Source organism: Stegodyphus dumicola, chromosome 11, assembly GCF_044657685.1.
Source record: "Stegodyphus dumicola isolate Sdum_Otavi_A_Nest chromosome 11, ASM4465768v1".
Taxonomy (NCBI): Eukaryota; Metazoa; Arthropoda; class Arachnida; order Araneae; family Eresidae; genus Stegodyphus; species Stegodyphus dumicola.
Window position 1 is genome coordinate 92,349,078 of NC_140778.1, and position 22,819 is coordinate 92,371,896.

General features: G+C 34.3%; 1 protein-coding gene across 2 annotated transcripts in view; it reads left to right on the plus strand.

The window, feature by feature from the left end:
• The window catches only part of LOC118200636 (protein fem-1 homolog A-like), a 59,319-nt gene extending 51,790 nt beyond the window's left edge, over positions 1 to 7,529 (plus strand). For both annotated transcript variants that reach the window (XM_035372599.2, XM_085826996.1), the window contains exon 4: positions 5,833 to 7,529. In XM_035372599.2, coding sequence (XP_035228490.1) covers positions 5,833 to 7,184 — 1,352 coding nt within the window. In that variant the 3' untranslated portion in view covers positions 7,185 to 7,529. The remainder of the gene's footprint in view (positions 1 to 5,832) is intronic.
• Positions 7,530 to 22,819: the final 15,290 nt, after the last annotated feature.

Consider the following 22,819-nt stretch of genomic DNA (forward strand, 5'->3'; position numbering starts at 1 on the left):
TACATTTTACACATAGGAAATTTTAGCAATAGCTTTTCATTTCAGTAATAATTCATAGTATAAAAATAATTATATGGTGTCAATTCTTGATGTGAGAAGGATAATATCAGGTCAACGTTTTATTCAAATCCAGGGTAATCCGAGAGAAAGAAATGACATATATATACAAGGTCCGGCTATTAATTTCCAGGACTGATGTAACTGTAGCAGAACGAAAAGTCCGAAGATGGCGCTAATGATTGCATATTGAAGAGCGTTTTCTTGCGCATGTGCGGTGCAATCGGCGCCATTCTGGTTCTCGTGGAGAGGCATATTAAAACGTAGCTCTTAAATTCCTATTGTCGAAGTGAAAATGGAGCAAAGAATTAACATTAAATTTTGCTTCAAATTGGACAAGACAGCTTCGGAAACCTACGAAATGTTAAAACAAGTTTATGGCGAGGAAGCATTATCCCGCTCAAGAACTTTTGAATGATTTAAACGCTTTCGAGACGGGCGCGAAAGCGTCTAAGATGATCCACACACAGGTCGGCCGCAGTCCGTACGCATGCCGGAAGCAACTGAAATAGTTCGCGATATGGTGAAATGTAATCGTCGATTGACTATTCTAGTAGTCGCCAATGAATTCAACATGGAGAAAGAGACGATTCGGCGAATTTTGACGCAAGACCTAGGCAAACGCAAGATTTGTTCCAGATTCGTTCCTCACTATTTAAGGAACGAACAAAAGCAATTGAGACTAGACGCATGTGGCGAACTTATCGACAAAGCTGATGCTGACCCTGCGTTCCTGTATAGGATAGTCACCGGAGACGAGTCTTGCGCTATCAATATGACCCTGAAACCAAGCGTCAAAGCTCCATATGGCGGTTTCCAAGTTCACCAAGGCAGAAAAAATTTCGATTTGAAAAGTCCAAAATCAAGGTTATGTTAATCGCTTTCTTCGATTGCGATGGACTCATTCATCATGAATTTCTTCCTTCTAACATGACTATCAATGGACAGTTCTACACAGAAGTTCTTGACCGACTTCGAAAACGAATTCGTAGAGTGAGGCCTCCTTTTCAACAAAATGGGAGTTGGCTGCTGCTACATGACAGTGCCCTCCCACACATTGCGTTGCCTGTGAGGCGATTCTTCGCCCAGCATGGTGTCGTTGAAATGCAGCATCCACCATACTCTCCAGACCTAGCACTCGCAGACTTTTACCTGTTTCCTAAGCTGAAAACTTCTCTGAAGGGAACAAGATTTCAGGATGTCGAAGCCATCAAGAAACCTATAACGTCACTATTAAAGAGCATTCCAAAAGAGGACTTTAAAACTTCTTTCCGAAATTTGTACAGCCGAGCACAGACGTGCATTACGGCTGATGGAGATTACTTTGAATCATATTAAATGGCTATATGTTTAACCTTTTTTTCTTCTGAGCTATTTCATGAGTCCTGGAAATCAATAGCCGGGCCTTGTATTATAATAAGGCTTATTTTAATCGGTTCCATCTACAGAATAATGATTACATGCTTAATTTGTGATAAGTTTGGGGACGAAAGGCACCCCGTCATCGAATGTACGCTTACCCGGAGTGCAAGAGAGAAATATAGAAAGAATTTTAAGTAAGATTTTAAAAGGAAGTATTCAAATTTGAAAGATATTGCGGAGACAATAATGAAGATTATAAATGCGAACAAAGATAGAATTGGAATTCGGCACTGAGACTCAGATTTTGGACTTATTAATATGTTTTTCTTATGCTTGTTTTTTCCTGGCCAGTCCCATTCTAGGAGGATGGGGGCTGTGTCCTTATAATAATATTTTAATATGCAAAACTATTATAATATCATAATTTGCCGAAAAGCGCAATTAACAGTTTACCTTCATTTTCAAACAGTTTAATTGGAGAATAATCTCTTTGTTTCACGTAATTGTATAAGTATTCAAAACGTAAAGAACACATTGTAAATAAGAGAAAATAGACATCATTTAGAAAAAAACTTATAGAGATCTCGACCAATACCATTTAGTTCAAACTTTCGAAAGAAAAGTCGATTAGAATTTTTTCAATGCACAATGTGCATTCTCCCTGGTGGTCAACTAGGGGAGCAACCCCCGTCGTTCTGGCTAGGACTTGTACTTAGACAAACTCGGCTCTTGGGGTACGTACATAATCAGTCTTCACAGTGACTAGAACCAAAGAAGTTTTCTTTGCTAGAACTGACTAGTGATTCTGAGGTGAAAGATTCAAGTTCCGTACTGGTACTGTCTTGTCTGCCGCTTTGTTGTGGGGTCATTCCGTGGTAAGATGTGAAGGGTTTCCTTGGGGTGCTTTGGCTACCCTTGGTCCCCTTGCCGTTAAGTTCGTTAAATAGCCTAGATCTGGAAGTCTCTTCTCCCTAGTGTACTACTATTGTACAATATTCATGTACTCCGGATTCCTACAATAAAATTACGTTATTGTTGTGGATAAGAACAACTCCTAAATACAATATACATAGTACGCGGACGGTAGTTTTTGTTGTGCTTTACTTTATGCGAATGGCTTGCTATAGTCATTTTTCCATCATTTCACAATAAACAAATTTAATTTTTTAAGCCAAGGGCGGAAGTTTAATGCATTTTATTAACAAAAAATTATTTTAAGTAAGTAATTAAACAATTATCCCTCATGTAAATAATCTAGACCAGCGGTCGCCTACTGGTGGTCCGTGAGAACTTTTTGCCGGTCTGCAGAAAAATTGAGACATTATTTATATTTTTGTGAAGATTCAGTTTAAAAAATGACGAGTAACAAAAGCTATTATGGATTATTTTATCGAAATTCCTTTTGAATTTAGTGCCTTTTTTTTAGCTACTTTTGCAGGTGTCGACATTTAAAAGTGAGAGTTGGCATCCATGGATATGCTGCTGTTATCAATATTAGGGCTTTCCTTTTGAATTACAGACATATGCTATTGTAGCACAGTTTTCTCCGTGTCAATTGGCAACTTGATGGATTTTTATGAGGACCATCTACATTCTTGTTTATAATTGCATCACTGGATTTTTCCGTTTATGTTTTGTCTAACTATTGATCGATGGCCCCATTGCTGAGTAAGGGATGATGATCATGTTTACAATAATCAAAAATTGACGACGCAACACTATCACTTCATTGATATTGCTTTGCTTTTGCCGATTTGTTCTTGCTTTTTGTGAAGTTCGTTTTTAATGATATGGGAATGTGAAACTTTCTGTACAAGAAGGTTAAGATTTTTGTACTTTTCATGTTATTTTTCAAATGTGAGCGAAATATGCGTAGTTTGCTTATTATTATTGTATAAATCTATTTTCTTTTTTTAATTCATATTAGTGGTTCGCCGAATATAAAATTATATGTTTAGTGGTCCTTGAAGTTCTAAGGTTTGACGACCGCTGATCTAGACAACAGCATATCTCTTGCTTTCCTCTAAAATTAGTTTATTATCTCTTAGTGAAAGTAATATAGTCCATTACTGAAAGTAAGAGCTAAGCTATATATGCTGATACATTTTTCAATGATTTCCACATGTCACTTAGAATTTATATGTAAATACTAGAATATCGTGCGTACTAAATGGAAGTAGAAATTGACTATTGCAAATTGGCAGGTGGGTTCCATTGATCTAGACTTAAACAGGAGTTCTTTGGACAGCCGTTTAGCACTTGCTACCTTATTATATACTTTACTGTTGATTGTCATCTTTATGTTTCAGTCTGAAAAGTAAGATCTCATTTGTACAATTAATTTTCTTAACTTTTTGACGGTAATCAACGAACTCGGTTCGCTTTCCAGTTACTCACCGTAGTGGGCGCAAACGAACAGAGCTCGCGCTACAAATTTGCGACTCCCAGATATCGCGCGTATTTGGAAAGACAGAATTGTTTAGTCTCGCCAGTTAGTAGTCGAACGGTTAAAGTGCATATTACATCAGAATAAAAAAACTCTCAGAATCTATTAAAATGACTGGGTTTGTATTTCTTGCTCCTCTAGTTCAGCTGAATAAAGGACAGTTTATAATTTAAAATATAATCTACAAAAATTCCTGTTCTAAAGGCTATGCTTAGGGCAGAAACGCAGGCTGCGGCTACCGAACCGTTTTTCAAAAACTTTGTACACATAATGCGCAGAAGAGAGAAAGGCCTGGGAAAAAATATAATGCCAACCATTTTAGCAAATTTTAAAAATGTAGGAAAGCACAGGAGAAAAGCATGTCAAAGCAATTTTTGTACCTAGAAGGAAGTATATTATTTTAATTGATCGCAAAGAGTTCTGCCTTAGCGATTTTGCGGTCATATATCAGAAACTGCCTTTGATTTGTATTTTATGAGATTTACTCGGTTCTGAATTTAAAAAATACTTTTTTTCAATAGTAAAAGTAAAGATTAATCTCTTCAATTAATTAAAAAAAACTTGCATTTTAATTTGCAACCATGAAACTAAATGCTTTTCTTATGAACAAAATGGTGACAGACCTGTTATTTCTTCCCTTTGATTTCAATTTCCTGAGGTGCACTTGCCTGCATACACATGCCTACGTTCTTTTTCGTGAGATTCACTTGATTCTGATTTCTGTTTCGTGAGATCCACTTGCCATTCATTGCGTGAGATCTTGCCTTTGATTTCTATTTTGTGAAAATATGAAAGGACAGTAACTGTTAAGAAATATATTAGTTTTATGTTTTATAGTAAAAAGTGATATTCGAATGGCTTTAAGTAGACTTAAAATAAATCTATTTATTTCGTGGGTGAAGTGATATTGCTGCGTCTTCCCCATTCAAATTTTAGTATATATATGTGGTGAAAAGAACATAGTAACTTCGTGATGAAAAGGACGTAGAAATGTTGATGACGTGGAACGTAGATCTATACTGAAGAGGAAACATGGCAGCCGAGTATGATCAAATATTCAACATTAATTCAATTGACATTTTGCGGACACAGTTTACTTGCCCTCGCGCCTATTCAAGAACATTAACACTTTTGATACTGATGCAATAGGAAGAGAGCAGGTTGAAACAGCGTGTATATAGCAACAGAGATAGAAGCAAAAGTGCGAAGGTATCCAATATGGAGACTTACCAAAGGAAAGGTTTTGTTTTAGGTTGCTTATTGAGGAAAAAGTTTCAGTTATCGAAATTTTGAGTTCATGTTCCGCATTAGCTACATCCTCAGCTTTACGCAGCCCATAGATCATGTAAAAATGACACAGTCCAGAAACGTTGACATAGATTCATGTAAAAATGAGGCAGTCCAGAAACGTTATCATTTTTAGAATACAGAGAGAAAATACCTAAATTAAAAATGAGGAATTAAGAGGCTATTACTAAATTAAATTATAAAGCTGATTTACATATTTTTATCTTATGTTTTATTTTGTATTTTGCGTAATTTTAATACATATGTAATCCATATGCGTATATATAATTCCAGGTCTCATGTTCTGTGTTTCTTCTTTATTACATGCAATTCGGTGCATGTATATGCTTCAGGATTTTATAAAAATTGACAGTGCTGTAGATACCACATCATTATGTGTAATTTTGGTGCAATTAAAACATTTTTCTGCCTTAATAATAAGCCTTTCTAAAATGCAATAAAATAAAAAATTAAGCATATTCTTCTTCTGCATTTAAAACTTCATTCATTATTGTTTATTTTAGATGCGTATACATAAAATTTCCGTGCACTTTTTACAATATACAAAATGTTCACAGAAGTAATTTAATCGTAATATTAGTTTTTGTCAGATAAAAGTAAATAAATATTTTAAATGATAATATACTTTATAATGATATTTATGCTTTGTTTTCCTTTAGGTAAGACTGCTTTGCATGCTTGTGCTGAATCTGGTCACTTGGATATACTTAAATTACTTTTACATCATCATGCTGTTTTTGATGTTGATGCTTCCGATATCACACCTTTATTATCTGCGTCAATGAATGGCCGTGCACAAATAGTGGATTACTTTATCCAAGAATTTTCATTCTCGAAGCAAGATAAAATAAATGCAGTTCAATTATTAGGTGCGACATTTATGGATAAGCACTCGGATATGATGAAGGCATATCAGTATTGGCGCCTTGCAGTGAAATGGCGATGTGAAGATCTTGAATACCATCATGTAAACCCAGAAGCAGCATCCTCGGTAGTAGCTTCGGTAGATGCACAGTTCTCAACATCTTTTATGGGCGTTTCTGAAGCTTATACTTTTGCTCAATTGGAAGAAATATTTGGTGATCCAGACAAAATGCAAGTACATGCTTTAATTGTAAGAGAAAACATTCTTGGTTGTTGTCATCCTCAAACGTGCTTGTATGTGCAAAACAGAGGGTATATTTATGCTCATAACGGGGATGTTGAGCGCTTTATGCAGTTGTGGATGTACCGCCTAGAAGTATACCAAGAGTTGTTTGAACCATTCAGTCGGGGTATCCTAAAGTTATTTAAGTATTTTAACATATTCCTTGCAGTCTTGATGTGTAAAGCTTCTGCTAATGAGTTACATATCCCTATTCCTGCAAAGCAAATTCTGGTTGTGTTGCAAAAACTGCTGAAAGAAATGGAACGTGCCTTTGAAATATCATACAAGAGTGAACAAAAATTAACTTATAGATCTGAGTTTCATGAAATTATGCTTGTTGCTATGCATTTAGTACTTTGCATCTGTGTATTAAAATCCCAATTAAATGGAGATGATTTAGATTTTAAAAGAGCTGTTTACAAGCTAATTAAAATGAATCCCCTTACCCGTAATGGCTCGACACCTCTACATGTTGCTTGTGTAAACCTTTCACATGTACATGAAGAGTATTTTTTGCATATATTTCCTTCATCTATAGTTGTCAATCTTTTACTCGAAGTTGGTGCCTGCCCTAATACTGTAGATTTTGATAAAAATACTCCACTTCATGTAGCAGCAATGAACCAGGGAAGTTGTACACTAAAAATAATTAAAGCTCTTTTAAATCATGGAGCTCACCTTGATCAACGTAATCGTGAAAAGAAAACTCCTCTTTACTTTATCAGAAGGGCAGCTCTTCCAGGTATTTATCCTTTAAGATACACCAGTTTGCAATGCCTCTGTGCGCAAGCTATTCAAAGACGAAACATACCTTATAAAGGGAAACTGCATAAAAAATTAGAAGCATTTATAGATACTCATTAAAAGTTAATGATAGTCTGAATTTTAAACTGCATTTAAACTTTGATATCTGTAACTGAGTATGTTATATAGAACGTAAGATTTTGATGAAATTAGCCTGCATGCAGTAAAACTGTCATCATTGATTCATATGCAGAAATGAGCTTGTTTCCTAAGTTGAGAATGTCTCCCGTTTCTCAGAAAAATTAAAATTACAAAATATCTCGATTATTAATTTTTACTTTTCACTAAAGAAAATGCTTTCCTAACAATGAATAAAATTTTTGAATTAATGAAACTTGTGCTAATTCCATTTTCCTCTAGTGATTTTCAGTGTAATTTTTCTCATTAAATTTTATTTGATCTGAATTGTCTTTTTCTACTTAGACATTTACAACATTTTTATGATATTCAACTAAGGTTTTTAGTCAGTTAATATTTCAATTTAATTTTGCTTTATATCAATGTAAGGCGCATTATTAAGTTTATTCGCGTAATATTGATTACTTTAACATTATTTTCATAGTATTTAAAATATTTTGATAAAATAAATGTAAAGATTTGCTCAATATAAAATTTATAAAAATTGTGAAATGAAATTAGCCAAACATATAAAATTTAAAACATATAATTAACTCTTAATACATTTTTACATCAGAGTTATATTAGAATAGTTCAATAATTTGGCATTATAAAGTTAAGTGAATTTGCAGTCTTTTGACATTATAGGCTCGTTCACAAGAGCAGATTCGACCGGTAGCGAAAACCGGTTCTTCCAACGTGTCCTGTTCACATGGGACAAGCATTAACTGCCTCGCCGAATTGTAGGTAGAACTTGGTTGAATGTTCCTTACCTCTCGGGAGCAGGGCAAATGGGGAGATTTCTCGTACTATACGGCACGGTTCACTTAATTTTAGTTACTGCTCGCTGGACTGTCAGCGAAACAATCGCGCTGATAGATGTCTGGGGATGTGATAGCATCCCCCAAAAATTAGATAGAACTGTACAAAGATACGCAAATTATAGACAAATACAGACTAGGTTATCTGATGCTAGGTATTCCAGAAATATCGTTCAAAGTAAAACTAAAGTTAAGACAAGTGCATATTCGGCTTCAACGCGACAAGGGACTGGGTACCTTTTGAATGATTTTTTTTTAAAAACAAATTTAAGCATTTTCATCTACTTTTTATGAATATTATTAAATGGTTTTGTGAGACAAAATAATTTTAAGCTAAAAAAAAGTTTTTTCTAGTATTTTTTTTAATTTAAATTTTTGAAAAAAAATTTTACAATTAAAATGTCTTTCTTCTCTAACAATTTTTAATGTCTCCCCCCAGTTTTTTTATTGTATTTATTAGAGTGTTCTTAATAACTTCAAGGAATGATTTTGCAATTAATGAATTAGTTTCTGAGAAAAAAAATACACTCTTATCTAAAATCTTTAAAACCAATATGATCTCAGTCACATTTTCATTTCAAATAATTTTTTCCTTTCAGTATTTTGCAAAACCCATCCTTTTTTCTATAAAGTATGTAATGTTAAATAAGCAGTAAAAATAATAAAAAAATTAGTCCATACCTGTATATGCTTTAAGACTTTAAGTAAAAGGATTTATTGAAAAAAATGCAAAAGGTTTCTCAGTTTGCATTTGCAGTTTAAAGAATACAAACTGTCTAAATAGACATTTAATGATTTCAAATATTTAAAATTTTATTACTGAATTTCAGTACACACACATATATATATATAAATCAAACGCAGTGCTATTTATTCAATTGGTAAATATAAACATAAATTACAAACCTTTTTTTTAAACCTTATGTGGCCAGAAAAATTACAAAAACTCATAAAACGCAAGCAGAATTTTTCTTTACCTGTTTTCGTTTTGTAAAACACGTTCAAAACTATTTAATACATTAATTAATTATAATATTGTTGCGTGCATACGGGTTTGTAATAGATTGATAATAGTTCGTAAATGATTGTCATTGCACTCAAATCCGATGATAGCTTAATTAAATTTATTTTATCAACAGAAACACTTCAAAGTTCTGGAATTTTCCACAGAAATACTCGTACAAGTGTTTAGAATATCACTAAGTATAATCAATAGTTATGCTTCAATCTAATAAGAACGTTAAACACAACGGAATGCAAAACGCATCTTAAGAGAAATATCTCCAATCTAACGCTGAACAAACAATTGGCAACAATAACAACTTATATAGCATAGATAATTTCATAAAAATAGTGTGGTATAACGAGATTATTACTTTGAAACCGATGTTTCGAATTGATGCCCAAGAAGAACCAATATTTCCCATTCTCATTCATTGCACATCTTTCAAAAAAGTAAAAAAATCATCCAATTAATTTCCTGTATCATTTTTTTTTAAATGCGAAACGTTTGTTTTATAAGCTGTAAAAATGTCTGAAGTTTGTAACCGATATATTTTTAGATATGAAATTTTAAAATTAATGGGCGTCAAGAAGTCTAAAAATATGAACGATTTTTAAAATTTCTCCCAAAATATTTTTAAAAAAAATTACGCTAAAAATTTCATTTAATTTTTTTTTCCTCCACAGTGTGTTATGGTGCAAACTATAATATTCTGAGATTCTCAGTTTATTTGTTAATATTTGCAAAAAAATCGTTTCAGCTTTAAATTTGAAAAAAATCTAGACCTCTAAAATTCAAAAGTGTGACACTACATTCACAAGCAGTGTATGTACAAAGTTTGAGTTCTATATCTTATCGGGAAGCAGTTTAAAAATACATGACCATCTTTTAAAAATAGCGACAAGCACCAAGAGTGAACTAAATAACAGCTTATAAAATAATAATAATAATAATTAAAACGCATATATTTTTCAGGAACCATTACGAAAGTTCAGGTACCAGTTGCGAAAGTCCAGATTACAAAATTAACAACAGTAAACAACGTTAAAAATGTGTAAACAGTATTAGAAATCTGCCAATTCGGAGACGTGAATGTTCACAGAGGCTTAGGTGTAAAGGGGAAGGAAGACGGTGGTCTTCTGAACGGGTCCTAAAGACGAAACTCTTTCATGTCTCCTTTTTCTCCCCTTGCTAACAGCAGCCAAGGAATCTCTAAGATTAGAGATTCTTTGCAGCAGCTGTGCGAAGGAGCATTGCATGTGAACGGGCCTTGTGTTAGCGCAAAGCCCGAACTCCCAGTTTTCGAGCGAGAATCTTCCAGTTTTTATACTTCAGGTTAGTGTTTCACTAACTTAGTGTTATTACTTAGTGTTTCAGTCTCCTTAAGCATTTTGTGATATTGCTATGTGCGGTTCTTATTTTCATGCATAGACTCACCCAGAAAGAGCCGTACAGACGACAGATTTTAAAAGGAAAATGTCAGTGCTCTCTTTGTTCTATTTATATATGAAGCTTATGCAGCTTTTGTTTGATTTATTTATTCACGTATAGACATTTTAGTTGTTTCGTATGAAATTCACAATAAAATATTTCGTTTAATTAATATGCTAATTACATATTCTCGTACAAGAAAAACGTTTGAAATATTTATTTATTTTTAACCAAACTGTATTTGAACTCATTCGAAATAGTAAAATTGATAGCTGATAATTTTTCTATTGTAAAAAAGATTTGTTATTCGAGGGGCTCACTGTTGATTTCTATAGAATTTGATTAAAAAAAGCCCGTTATAATTACAGCCAAGCACGATAAGATTCTTTATACAGTATAATCCGTTGCCGATAATGCAACACGTTGTCGTTAATATAGTAATAATACAAAAATCGCATCTCAAACAGCATTGGCGATATTTTTATTGCACAGCCTAAGAGACACATTTTTTCAATTGATTTGCATATGTAAAACCACTTTATCGTTAACTAGCAGTACTTAAATGAAAATACAAATTTTGCGAAAGCATGGTCTTTTTAAAAATATTATATTGAAAAATATGAAAATGAACTTAATTCAAAAAGACACGCTTCTAGGAGTGCAAACCATTGATCTCACGAGAATTACCAATTTCCTTCATCGGTTTTCATTTCTTGGGGGGAACGAAGCATCCTAAAATTATTTCTGGAATGATTTGAACAGTTTGATACAGAGCATACACCTGGAATTTCGAAAATTAAGTCGCAATCGATTAAGACAAACGTAAACAAAACAATGCTAAAGCAAAGGCAACTAGCAAGCAAATGGGTTTTATTTCAATTCGGCATCATTATACTGCGCCGTAGCCCGACTCCGATTCTTCTTAGTTTTGGGGATAAATCATAATTCTAGAAGAGCCCTATGTCGAAGGCTATTTTATGTAACAGAACAACTCCTTTATGTTACTGAACAACAATTTCGGAAGACATTTCATCTCGTAAATTTTATTTTTAATCATTAAATTATATTAAAAATAGAGTCTTAACTTCTGAATCCATACCTCTCTTTGTTAGGGAAACAAACTCTTTTAAGGTTTTTAGATGATTATTAGACACCAATTTTTAAAGAAAAAATTCTTTTAATAAAATGTATACATAGCGTGAGAATGACAGTCTGAGCGAGTTTGCCAGAGGGCAGTAATCTTATGGAATTATTGGAACTAATGAAAATTCTATCTGAATTTAAAAAGCATTTGGAGCTAACCTACACAGGGTGTTACAAATTTTTAAAAGTAAACTGCTTGCGATGCAGGCTGCAAATGACTTATGTACTAAATCTAACATCTTTTATTCTGTTATGGAGGAAATAAACGCTTTATATTAACTTGCTATATCGTTTACTTTGTGCTAATGCTTAATGCTCAGTAGATGTCTCATATATTAATTCTATAATACATTCACATTTGAAAAAAAAAAATGTAATTTTCTGTATTTAAATGTTTATATTTAACTGTTGAACTTTTGGTACCATCTCTTCCTTTGGTTCGGACTGCAGGATTAGGAACAAGTCTACTCCTCATCCAACTACTCATCGTCCAAGTCTCCTCATCTTGCTTGCACACGCTAGCCTGATTTGAGTGCCGTCACTGGTGTAGCTCTGAAACATTTCGTCAACGACTATTTTCCACTTCCTGCACTGTCCCTGATCGATGTGAAACTCTTATAATTTCTTTTCCCTACGACCTCTTGAACCCAAGGTTCTTTAATTATTGTAACTTTTTTTCTGACACCAGTTGTTACGTTATTTTCTTCCTTCACATTCTTACGGAGTTCATGTGGATTTGGAGTGAATAACGACGACACTTGATGAAGTATCAAAACATACTTTATTTACCAAAATTAATCAGGACAGCTCCAAAACACTTTTACAGTCGTCGAAGATCTGCAATAAACACGCTGGAACAATCAGCGAAACAGCCTTCACACTGGCAGGCAATAACGGTGGAGACAGTTTCACTGCAAAGCACCATAGTACAGCTCCCGACTCTGCTCGGTCGTTCTCGGAACTCCACGTACTCTCGAGACTCTCCACGCTACAACTCGCGATGTACTCGACGACACACAGAGCATAGCTCCCGACTCTTCGGTTCAGTCGTTCCCGGAACTTAACACACACTCTCGACGATGCACTAACCGCGATACACAAAGAGACTCTTCGATGCACTCGGCACTGGCTGGCCGGCTGTCAACTCAATCGTCTCCGCACGGACTAACTAGATGAGACACACTCTCAATGACTGACTATCAGCTCGCTAGACGAGGCACACTCTGACTGACTGCGGACCAATAGGGTTTATATAGCTTTCGGCTTGTGTTCGGGAACATTCTGGCCTAAACCGGTAAGAATTCGTTTCAGAAGGTTCTGCATCCGTTCATGGCATATCGCCAAATGGGCGATTTCTCGCCAAATGTGGCAACCCTGCTTTCCCAATGCCATTTTATGGCAACCCTAAAACTGCTTTGCGGGGAAGCTATCTTACCGTATCTCATTTTGTAACAATGTATTAAAGGTTAGGCCAGGAAAGGGAAAAGCATGCCATTGTTTGCTGGTAGTGATTTTACCCGAGTGACAAAATACATCGGTCGACGCGTCTGTTGCTTGATTTCAATAATGGAAAAATGTAAACTAAAGCAAAATGATAATTTTATATGTAGTATATATAATAACATATCGGAAATACCGGGTATATACTTTCCTATTAAGTATTTTGTCAAAGCAAATGTTTATTTTATATTCAGAAATCGTACGAATGCTAAAATAATTGTAAACATCCTTTTCTTAGAGGAAAGCATTAGAATATGAAAATGATGTTTCAGTTAATGAAACTAAATATTGTAAAACGCGGTATTTTTAAATATTTTTACATTGTATTTCCTGCACTTTATAAATCTTGTTAAATAGAACACGTGAAGGCAGAACTGTTAAAACCAAGGTAATAACATAATCAAAAAGTATTTTCCCATATGTTTTCATTGCTCATGCATTTTTTTAATGAAAATGAATTTTGATATTTTGTGAGTAATACATGATCGTAATTTTCAGTTTAAATTACATATCTCAAGTAAAAAAATATATAAATTATTTGAATCGCCAAATTCATACTTAATTAACATAAAATTCTACAAATTTCTTAATTTAGTAGAATTTTATTTTAAAAATTTTCACGTCCATATACTTTTTAAATAGACTTATCACATTCTTTTTAAAATGAAAAGTCACATATGTTGATTCACTTCAGATTTCAGCAGAAGTGCCTATATTTTCATTATTAAAAGTACTCTTTCCCTAGTTCTTAATTTCAATAAAGCCTGCGTACAGATTAAATATTTTTAATAACTACTGTATTTATTAATTCAGAAGTCAAACAACAAAAATCAGCGTTATACCTACAAAATTTTCACAGGACTAGTTTCGATGGTTTTACCGAACCATCATCTTCAGCTGCAAAACCGCAAATGAACAAGATAGGAAATAATGATTAGATAAGATAAGAAAGCCTGGACAAGAATAAGCAAGTGGCGCCATCTGTCTTAATTACTGTATTTATATCAGTCGTTTTTCTTAAAATACTTTTGTTATACTCGAAATAGTGTTCAGTATTTAAATATTTTTCTTTCTGTTATAATTAAAAACAAATTATCAAAATTAAAAACATATGCAGCAGTTAAATAACACTGAAGAGAATATCTTAATTACTCTTTTGCTATTTGTATTCCAACACAATACACATATTTCTTTTCCTTCAGTGTCAAGCATGCGGAAATTCACTTAGTTATGTTAATTAAATTACATCAGACATATGATTCAGTTAAATAACACATGGGAATATGTCACTCAGTGATTCGATATTTGCATGCTAGTGTAGTCGAGAAACTGTTCTTTCGTCAGGGTGAAGCATATATCAGTTTACTTTATTCGCAATACTTAACCCAGACATTGCTTCAATATATAGAATTACTTTTGGGATGTAAAGAAAGTAACTAAAACGCATAGGCATCTGATTGAAGTTGTATAAGCGAATTTAATAATTATCTAATCAATTAGGTAGTCAATAGTGGTAAACATGACACTAAGTTTAAATATGTCATTGTGATATAAGTCTCATTCACAAAATGAAGATTATGATAAAAAGTGATTTAAGATGAGAAAATTTTTTAATTTAAATGTAGAATAATAGTAAAATGACCTATATATGTACAATTACATATACTAGCGTACATATTCGATCACAGTTATGTATGAAAACTACATAAATTCATTAAAAAATAAGCAGATATTTTATCTGGTTGTAACGACTAACTGAAATGTGTCACTGGGTGTAAACTGAGTTGCACAGTCTATATTATCAGCCTATAGCCTTTTCTTTTTCATTGGGGAAAGGGGAGCTAAATTTTCCAAGGCTCGTTTCCTTGTTTCGCGAGCCTGATAGCTGCTTGCTCTATCTCTTTTTAGCATAAATTTGGATGAATCGTTCGTGTTAGAAATCTTTCTCTCCACATTAACTTCAATTTTTGAAGTACAACATATTGGTGGTTTATTTTCCCACTATGATGATGTAGGATGTAAAATGGGAACAGTATTAGCTTTCAGCACCCTTTTAGAAGGTGAACCAAGCAATTTTGCCTTTAGATCCTTTACGTAGTCATCAGGTGTAAAAATGAAGAGCACATATTCTTGCATTTTCGATGTTGAAATTATCTGCGTTTTTGCAGCGAATAATCGACAAATTACGAAGTTCTGTATCACTTGGAAAACGATAGTATGTGATACCCTGACTTCTAGTTTTCCTTCTAAATTCTGACATACCGCTATAGTGTAATTTGCCATTTCTGACCAGGTATAATAGCAAATCAGCAACACAGATCAAATGAAACTGTTTGATGCAATGAACAACAAACGCCAAGAACTAACGACTGTCACTCACGTCATGCGCACGCAGCATAACTTTCTCCCGGCACTACGCATCGCTCTTGGGCCACCCCTGTCTTCAACCTAATGTTTTCCCTCTTCTACGCTCGGACACCTTACCATATCGAAAATCGTCATTGTTATCCCCGGATAGCGCTGCTGTGCATTTGCCTGATGTTTGCGAACTGAATCGACAGTCTGAGCGATGAACAGAATATGTACATGAACCTGTAAAACAAGTTAAAAAGGAAAAGGTTCTTTCAGACAATGCCACACGTTCGAACTATTAGCGAGCATGAGCTAGAGGGAGAAACCAGGACATGACGTCACCGTGGAAGTTGAAGAAATGTGGGGAAAAGGTAAAACCCCACAAGGCTGTCACCGGCATATCAAAGGCTTGTTCTCCAGAAAGTACAATGAATTTAAGATGGGGGTAAATTTTTTGTTCCAACACTAGTGTCTTTCGGCGGAAAAGAGCATTTGGAAACTTGAACGATGTAACTAAAGAAAAGGTATGGAAATCATCACGTGTTACTTTTTCTCAGCTAGTCCTCGGATTCCGAGAAAATTTATTCCAGTGTCACATTTTCACTGACAACTAGAATTATATTGATAGAAATACGTGGTCAGAAAATGTTGGATTCGTCTCTTTTTGTTTTTATACCTACACATTATTCGTTAAAATTATTTCTGTATTTTTTTACTCTTTCTCCTAGCATTCTCTCTAGTCTTATTAGTGACCCTTTAACCATTTTAATATTTTTCATTGGTATGCAGGAAAAAGAATGGTCTTTATTTTTGTGATCCCCTGATTATCTTCATAGCCTTAATTAAACCGGAAACCGGTTGAACTATTTCTTAGTATTTGTATGAAACTGTAATTCCAACCGGAATCCCAAATAAGTCAATGTTGAGTACTGTATTGCAGTGCTTCGCAACCTTTTCTCACCTGCGACGCACAAAAAATCATTCTGGAATTTCGTGGCACACCAAAAAGTTCCGAGTTATCAAGGAAGTGCCGAAAAAATTCAAATGCTGACACACTTACAATCACACACACAACCACACAACAGTGAAATATATAAAAACATTTAAAATAGACATTATTAAGGGAAAAAATTGTCATTGTGTATTAAATACATGATAAAAATTACAAAATGTCAAATACATGTATTTGATTGCGACACACCTATATCCTACTCATGGCACACCAGTGAGCCGTGGCACACCGGTTGCGAAGCACTGCTGTATTGCATTATTTTAACATTTTATAAAATTTTAATTATTTAATTTGTAATTATTTTATCAGTCATCTTATTTCTTCGTTTATTCTTTTTCCTTTTTCCAAACAGCCTTCCGTAGGACTCCAGCACTTCTAATTTTAGAAATTAAGCCCTGTTCAACATGGATAATGAAGCTTCCCTTTTTAGAAACCTTATTTACAAAAACTAGCAGCTCCTCCTCTATATAAGCATATGAACCTTTATCAACAGAGACAGTTTCTTCGATTTTATGTGGTGAGAGCTATATAGAACTAACTACACACGAAACTACCACTGCTACGTTCGATTTCTGGGTGAAATTCCATTCATCACCAAATGACCAACTTTTAAAATCCTTTGTTCTTCTCTCATACAGCGAGAATTTACTCCTCCTTGGAAGAAATTAAAAATTTCAGAAACGTTTAGGAACTCCGTTTTTATCTTTATAAAGTAAGTTCTAAGTTCCTGTGTAAATCAAGAATACCACACATAGGGTGTGACGTTTTCCGGCTCAGTTAAGATGGTGCCCCGGGAACTCGTGAAGTGAATTCTGCTAAAAGAATTCTTCAAAGAGAGAGACATTAAAAGTGCAAACAGAACCTCTACGTTGCAGGTACAAGCAAAAATAACTCTTATTACAGAGGGATAAATACCATGAGTAAATAAAAGAAACAAAACATAAGTAATCTTGTTTAAATGCGCATAGGAAAATACATACAAAATTTTTACAAATTGATTAAACATGCGTGTGCACGTGAAAGGCGTGAAATCATTGTGTGTGCAGTGTTACGGAGTGACGACATGCTGAAAATAAAAGAAGTAAGAAGTGGAACAAATGACCCATCATTTTACTCGTAAAAAACTGATAAACTTCTTGATAAAATTTACAGAAGCAGAAAGCGCGCATGAGAGGAAATACAAAATATGGAATTTTTTTGTAATAACTTATTGACGCATTGGCGAGCAATGACTTGATTGGCTGACGTCATAGTCCAGATAATAGTTCAGTTAAGGTAACGTACGATAATAGGACAGCATAAGTTTTGTAAAGTTCAGGACGAAAGGTGACAGAAGACTGATCAAAATTCTTCAGAAATCTTTTTAATCATAAAGCAGTTATATTATTATAATGCAGGAAGAAATAAATGAAAAGGTGATATGCAGCAAGGCCAACTATAGTTGGCCTTGTATGCAGCTTGGCAGAGCAGTCCACATCAAGCAATATCAAGTTCACACTACAGACTTTTAACAACAGCGGAAAAACTCAAAGCAGGTTTTCCAAGCCGCAGGGATGCTAATGGAAATCTCGCAGAAAGCGATGACTAAATAATTTTACCGATCAGAGATGATGAAAGAGTAGCTCGTTGGTACGAGGCACAGATGGAAACCTACGGACTCGGACTGAAAGTTTGAGTGTTCGATTTTCTCGTTTTTGCTCATCAAAATTTTCTGCCACATGAAGTTTTACTTCCATTTTCCCACGCCTAATAATCGCCTGACTTCAGTCATGATTTATTCACGCCTTCGGGTGACAGGTGTATAAATGTACATCTTAATTTTTCAACTACCTGCAAATACCGCATGGCAACCAAAAATCGATTGGCAAAATCTCTTTTGTAGTTGAGGCTAAATGGCAAATGATGATACGAGTCCATTTTATAGCGTAACAGAGAAAACAGCTGTCAGCTCAGGTCTGTTCGACGATTCTGAAGTACCGTCTATCGGTCATTACACTTGCGAACTTCGTATTGGCAAGGCCAACTTACATTCAAGGCCCGTCAGACTGAACAAAATTCCGGTTCCCAGTTTTCAGTGACTTTCGCGACAGTCATCACTAGGTGGCTGTTGCATTCTGCTACAATTTTGCTATGCGTTCACTATTTGTAACGTGGCTTGTTATTAACAAAAAGTGTATTTTATTACAAAGTGTAGCTGTTTACTAATAGTAACACAGGATGGTATATTGCTGCGTGCCATACTGTAGTTCCGACCATAGGAAAACCAAAAATGTGTCTTTAAATGAATTTCCCTGCGAGGAATCTCTGGAAGAAAGATGGATCAAGAACATAGTATATCGAAGAGGTTAAAGTTACTGCTATTTGACACTTAGCAAATGCAACTTGAAAATTGAGTGTTGTTCAAAATATGTTATATGTATTTAAGTTTTTTAAATTTTTTTTAAACAAAACCCACTGTGATAAACTGAAAGTATTAATTTTATTCGATTATTTTGCACGGTCTGATAAATATAGAAAGAAATAAAATTATGAAAATGGAGGACATTTCGAATTATAACTGCTACATACGTTAAAATTATCTGTAGTTTAAGATTTTATTACCAGAGTAATCAATGCTGGTGTCCCACAGGGTTTGGCACTTTCGCCGTACCTTTTTAATATTTATACACAAGACATCCCTAAAGACCCTTCTGTTCATCTTGCACTCTTTGCCGATGACACCCATACTTACTAAAGCATGCACAGTTATCCCCGTAAGAAACCAACTCCAAAACTATCTCATAAAACTGGAAAAATGGCTCACCCTTTGGAGGATTAAAATTAACACTGATAAAACTAAGGCAATAATTTTCCGTAAAGGAAACATGAAATACTGCCCTCCAACCCCTGAAATATTTGACGAAGAAATAGACTGGATTAATGAAACCAAATACCTTGGAGTCACTCTTGACTAAAAACTTACCTTCAGAACCCACTTCCGGTCCGTAGTACAATTTAAAATCACCACAGCTACTATGCAACCTCTTCTTGGTAGAAAAAGCAACTTATGTACTACAAACAAATTAATTCTATATTGCTCCATACTTCGCCCAGCCCTCCTTTATGCAGCACCGATTTGGGGACATGCAGCTAAAACCAATATTAAACAATTACAAATTCTACAAAATAAAATTCTACGAGAAATTATCAATGCTCATTGGTATATTCCAAACATCTATATTCACAGAGACTTTCGAATCGAACTTATTCAAGAGTCAAACGATTAGCGGTCAACTTCTTTTATTCAGTACAAACCCACAATAATAGCCTTATTAGCACTCTCAGACACTCCCCGCATCCCAGAGAAAAACATCGGTACCTGTCATGCCTCGCGCTCGTTCAAACACGAGGTGGGTTCTTCTGGTGAACTTACCATAATGGGAAAATAACACTTGTCCGCTTTGACATTTTGTTCACCAATTTATTACACATACTGCACTATTGATACACCATAAAACGAATACACTATAAAACAAACTATATACAATATACAAGGCTCGCAAACGAAATTAAAACATGTTTCAGTTCTCTATACTCTCACACGGCATGCTTGCCGGTCCAACGCCAAGTGCCAACCAGTCCAGTCTTTTTCCCTCCCACCAGCCTGCCTCAACCGGTTTTTCCGGGGTAGGTCACTTCCGTTCATAGTCTGTCACATGGAGGTAGGAAAGGGAGGAGGGGCCAACACGCGCTAAAAGTGAAGCACTGCTTTGAAGCTTGGGTCACCAGATGGGGTATTCTTTGTTTACATTCAGAAGCTCGCTTGACAAGATTCTGATAGTATTTCGACACACGACAATTCCATAGAAATCGAAAAAGGGACACTTTCGCATGAAAGAATCATTCATAGTGTGATGGATAATAGCAATTTGTATAGTTTAGTGACATTTACGCAAAAATCACATCTTCGTTATTTTTCGATAACTAACAACAGCGATTTTGATTATGAATTTGTTTTATAAAATTCTAAGCTGTTGCACTACAAAAATATAGATTTTAAGAAAAATGTTATGCTTAAGGAATGAAAAATATCTTACGGTACATTTAAAATTGTATACGTCTTTCGATACCCTTGATAGAGTATTCGCTACTTTTATGTTATTTTCCAAACGTCAAAATGTTTTAAATAAAACGAATTTTGTTCACATCCATATATTATTGTAACATGTACCTTTTAAAATTAAGTAACGCATGCAAGGGCTATCTGCCTAAAGAGAGAGATGCCATCATGGAGGAATTTTGAAGAAAAATTGACCGTTAAGTGGGTATTAAAAATAATACTTATAATTTTCATTCAAATTATATTCATATATATTTTTTATGTAAAACTTTCGGGTGTATGCTAAATTAGTGTAAATTACTTTACACGAAAAATATAGTGAATGCACAGAAATTAAAGATTTGCACATGCCGGAAATGATAAATAGGAAATATGTATGGGTATTTATGCATGTGCTTGCAAAAAGCATGTATCTGCCTTTGACAAAATACTTAAATATTCATTAAATTATTTATAAATGTATTTGAAATGAAGAATTTATTCACTTATAAACAACTGTGAAAGTACTGTGAAGAAATCTAATGATTAAATGTACCTAATTTATAATGATTATAAATGTTATCTAAATATATAATAACCTTAATATTGAATTGTAAACATAAATTGAAATCCTGTTGACAAATATGTTATAAAAATATTTAAGCAAGAATTGTTCGTATTGGAAAGCAATCTGTTAAAAGGTATTGTGAAGCAAATGCTATGAGATGCGCACTTAAGAACGTAATAAAGAGTTTTGGAATATATATTGTTGAAATGAAGGGTAAAAAAAAATCTGATAAGTATAATTAAAAGAATTATTCCCCTTACATTTTATAATAACTCAGTTACAAGTTTTAAATAATACTTAAAAAAAACTTATTTTATTCCCTTTCAGAAATGTTCAGAGAAAGTCAAGTACTATTTAAAGTATTTCGCTAATTTCTAATAATTCTCTAATTTAAAAGGAACCGAATAGAGCATTAATTATAAATTGACTTACATTTTTCGATTTAAAAGATGCCTCAGAAGCCAAAACATCATGTCATATTTAAGAAAGTATTTTAGGAAGAAGCTCTATAAATAGAAAAGAAATAATGCATAGTTTTAATATTAATAATACAATAAACTTTGATCTTAATTTTTGTACCTTAACCGAATAAAATCGAATTACCTTACTTTTTTTTTCTAATGTAATTAACGAAAACTTGTGAAAATATTTAATTCAAATTAAACCATTCTAAGAAAACTGTCCTGTGAAAAGTATAGCATTTAATTCCGTTCAGAATGAAATGTTGTTTAAAAATATGTTGTTTTCACATACTTAGGACTCTGAAGTGTTTTGGAAAAAGAAAATATATACATTTATATGTACGAGGGCCATCCAGGAAGTAGATTACGTTTCCGTCTGTGCCCGCTAGGGGCGGGGCTAGCGCGGCCATCTTGGGGTCAGAGCGTTGCGCAGCTCAGTCTGCATCTAGCCGTGCTAGTGAGAGGTTCGTGCTGTGATCCGTTCAGATACTGTGACGGTTTGAAATGTCTGCGTTAATTGAAAATCCCGCGAGCTGCGAGGTGCGCTCAGTAATAAGGTTTCTGACTGCAAAAAACTGTAAACCGATAGAAATCTATCGGCAGCTTCGTGAAGTGTATGGGGACAACATTATCACTGAAGGTGGAGTGCGTCAGTGGGTCATAAGATTTCAAAATGGCCGAACCAATGTTCACGACGAAGATCGAAGTGGGAGACCCAGCATAGTGACCGCCGAACTTCTCGAAAAAGTCGATGCTAAAGTCCGTGAAAATCGAAATTTCACAATAACGGAACTTTCTTTGAGTTTTCCACAAATTTCGCGAAGTTTGTTGCACGAAATCATCAGCGAAAAGCTTGGTTACCACAAGTTTTGTGCAAGATGGAAGGCAAGAAGAGGTAACGAAGTGGTTGAAGGCGCAGGCGGCCGAATTTTTCGACGAAGGAATTTCCAAGCTCGTACATCGCTACGATAAATGCCTGAATTTGTATGGTGACTATGTAGAAAAGTAGTATTTGAGTGTGGTTTTCATCTGTATATAATAAAATTTGTTTCCTATACTTTGTTTATTTTTTTATTCCAAAACGTAATCTACTTTCTGGATAGCCCTCGTATATTTAGACGTAATTACAAAATATTTACATCCGAACGCGTCAAATCCCATAAAACTCAATGGTAAATCACCCAATGTTTTGGTCACCACGTAGGGATC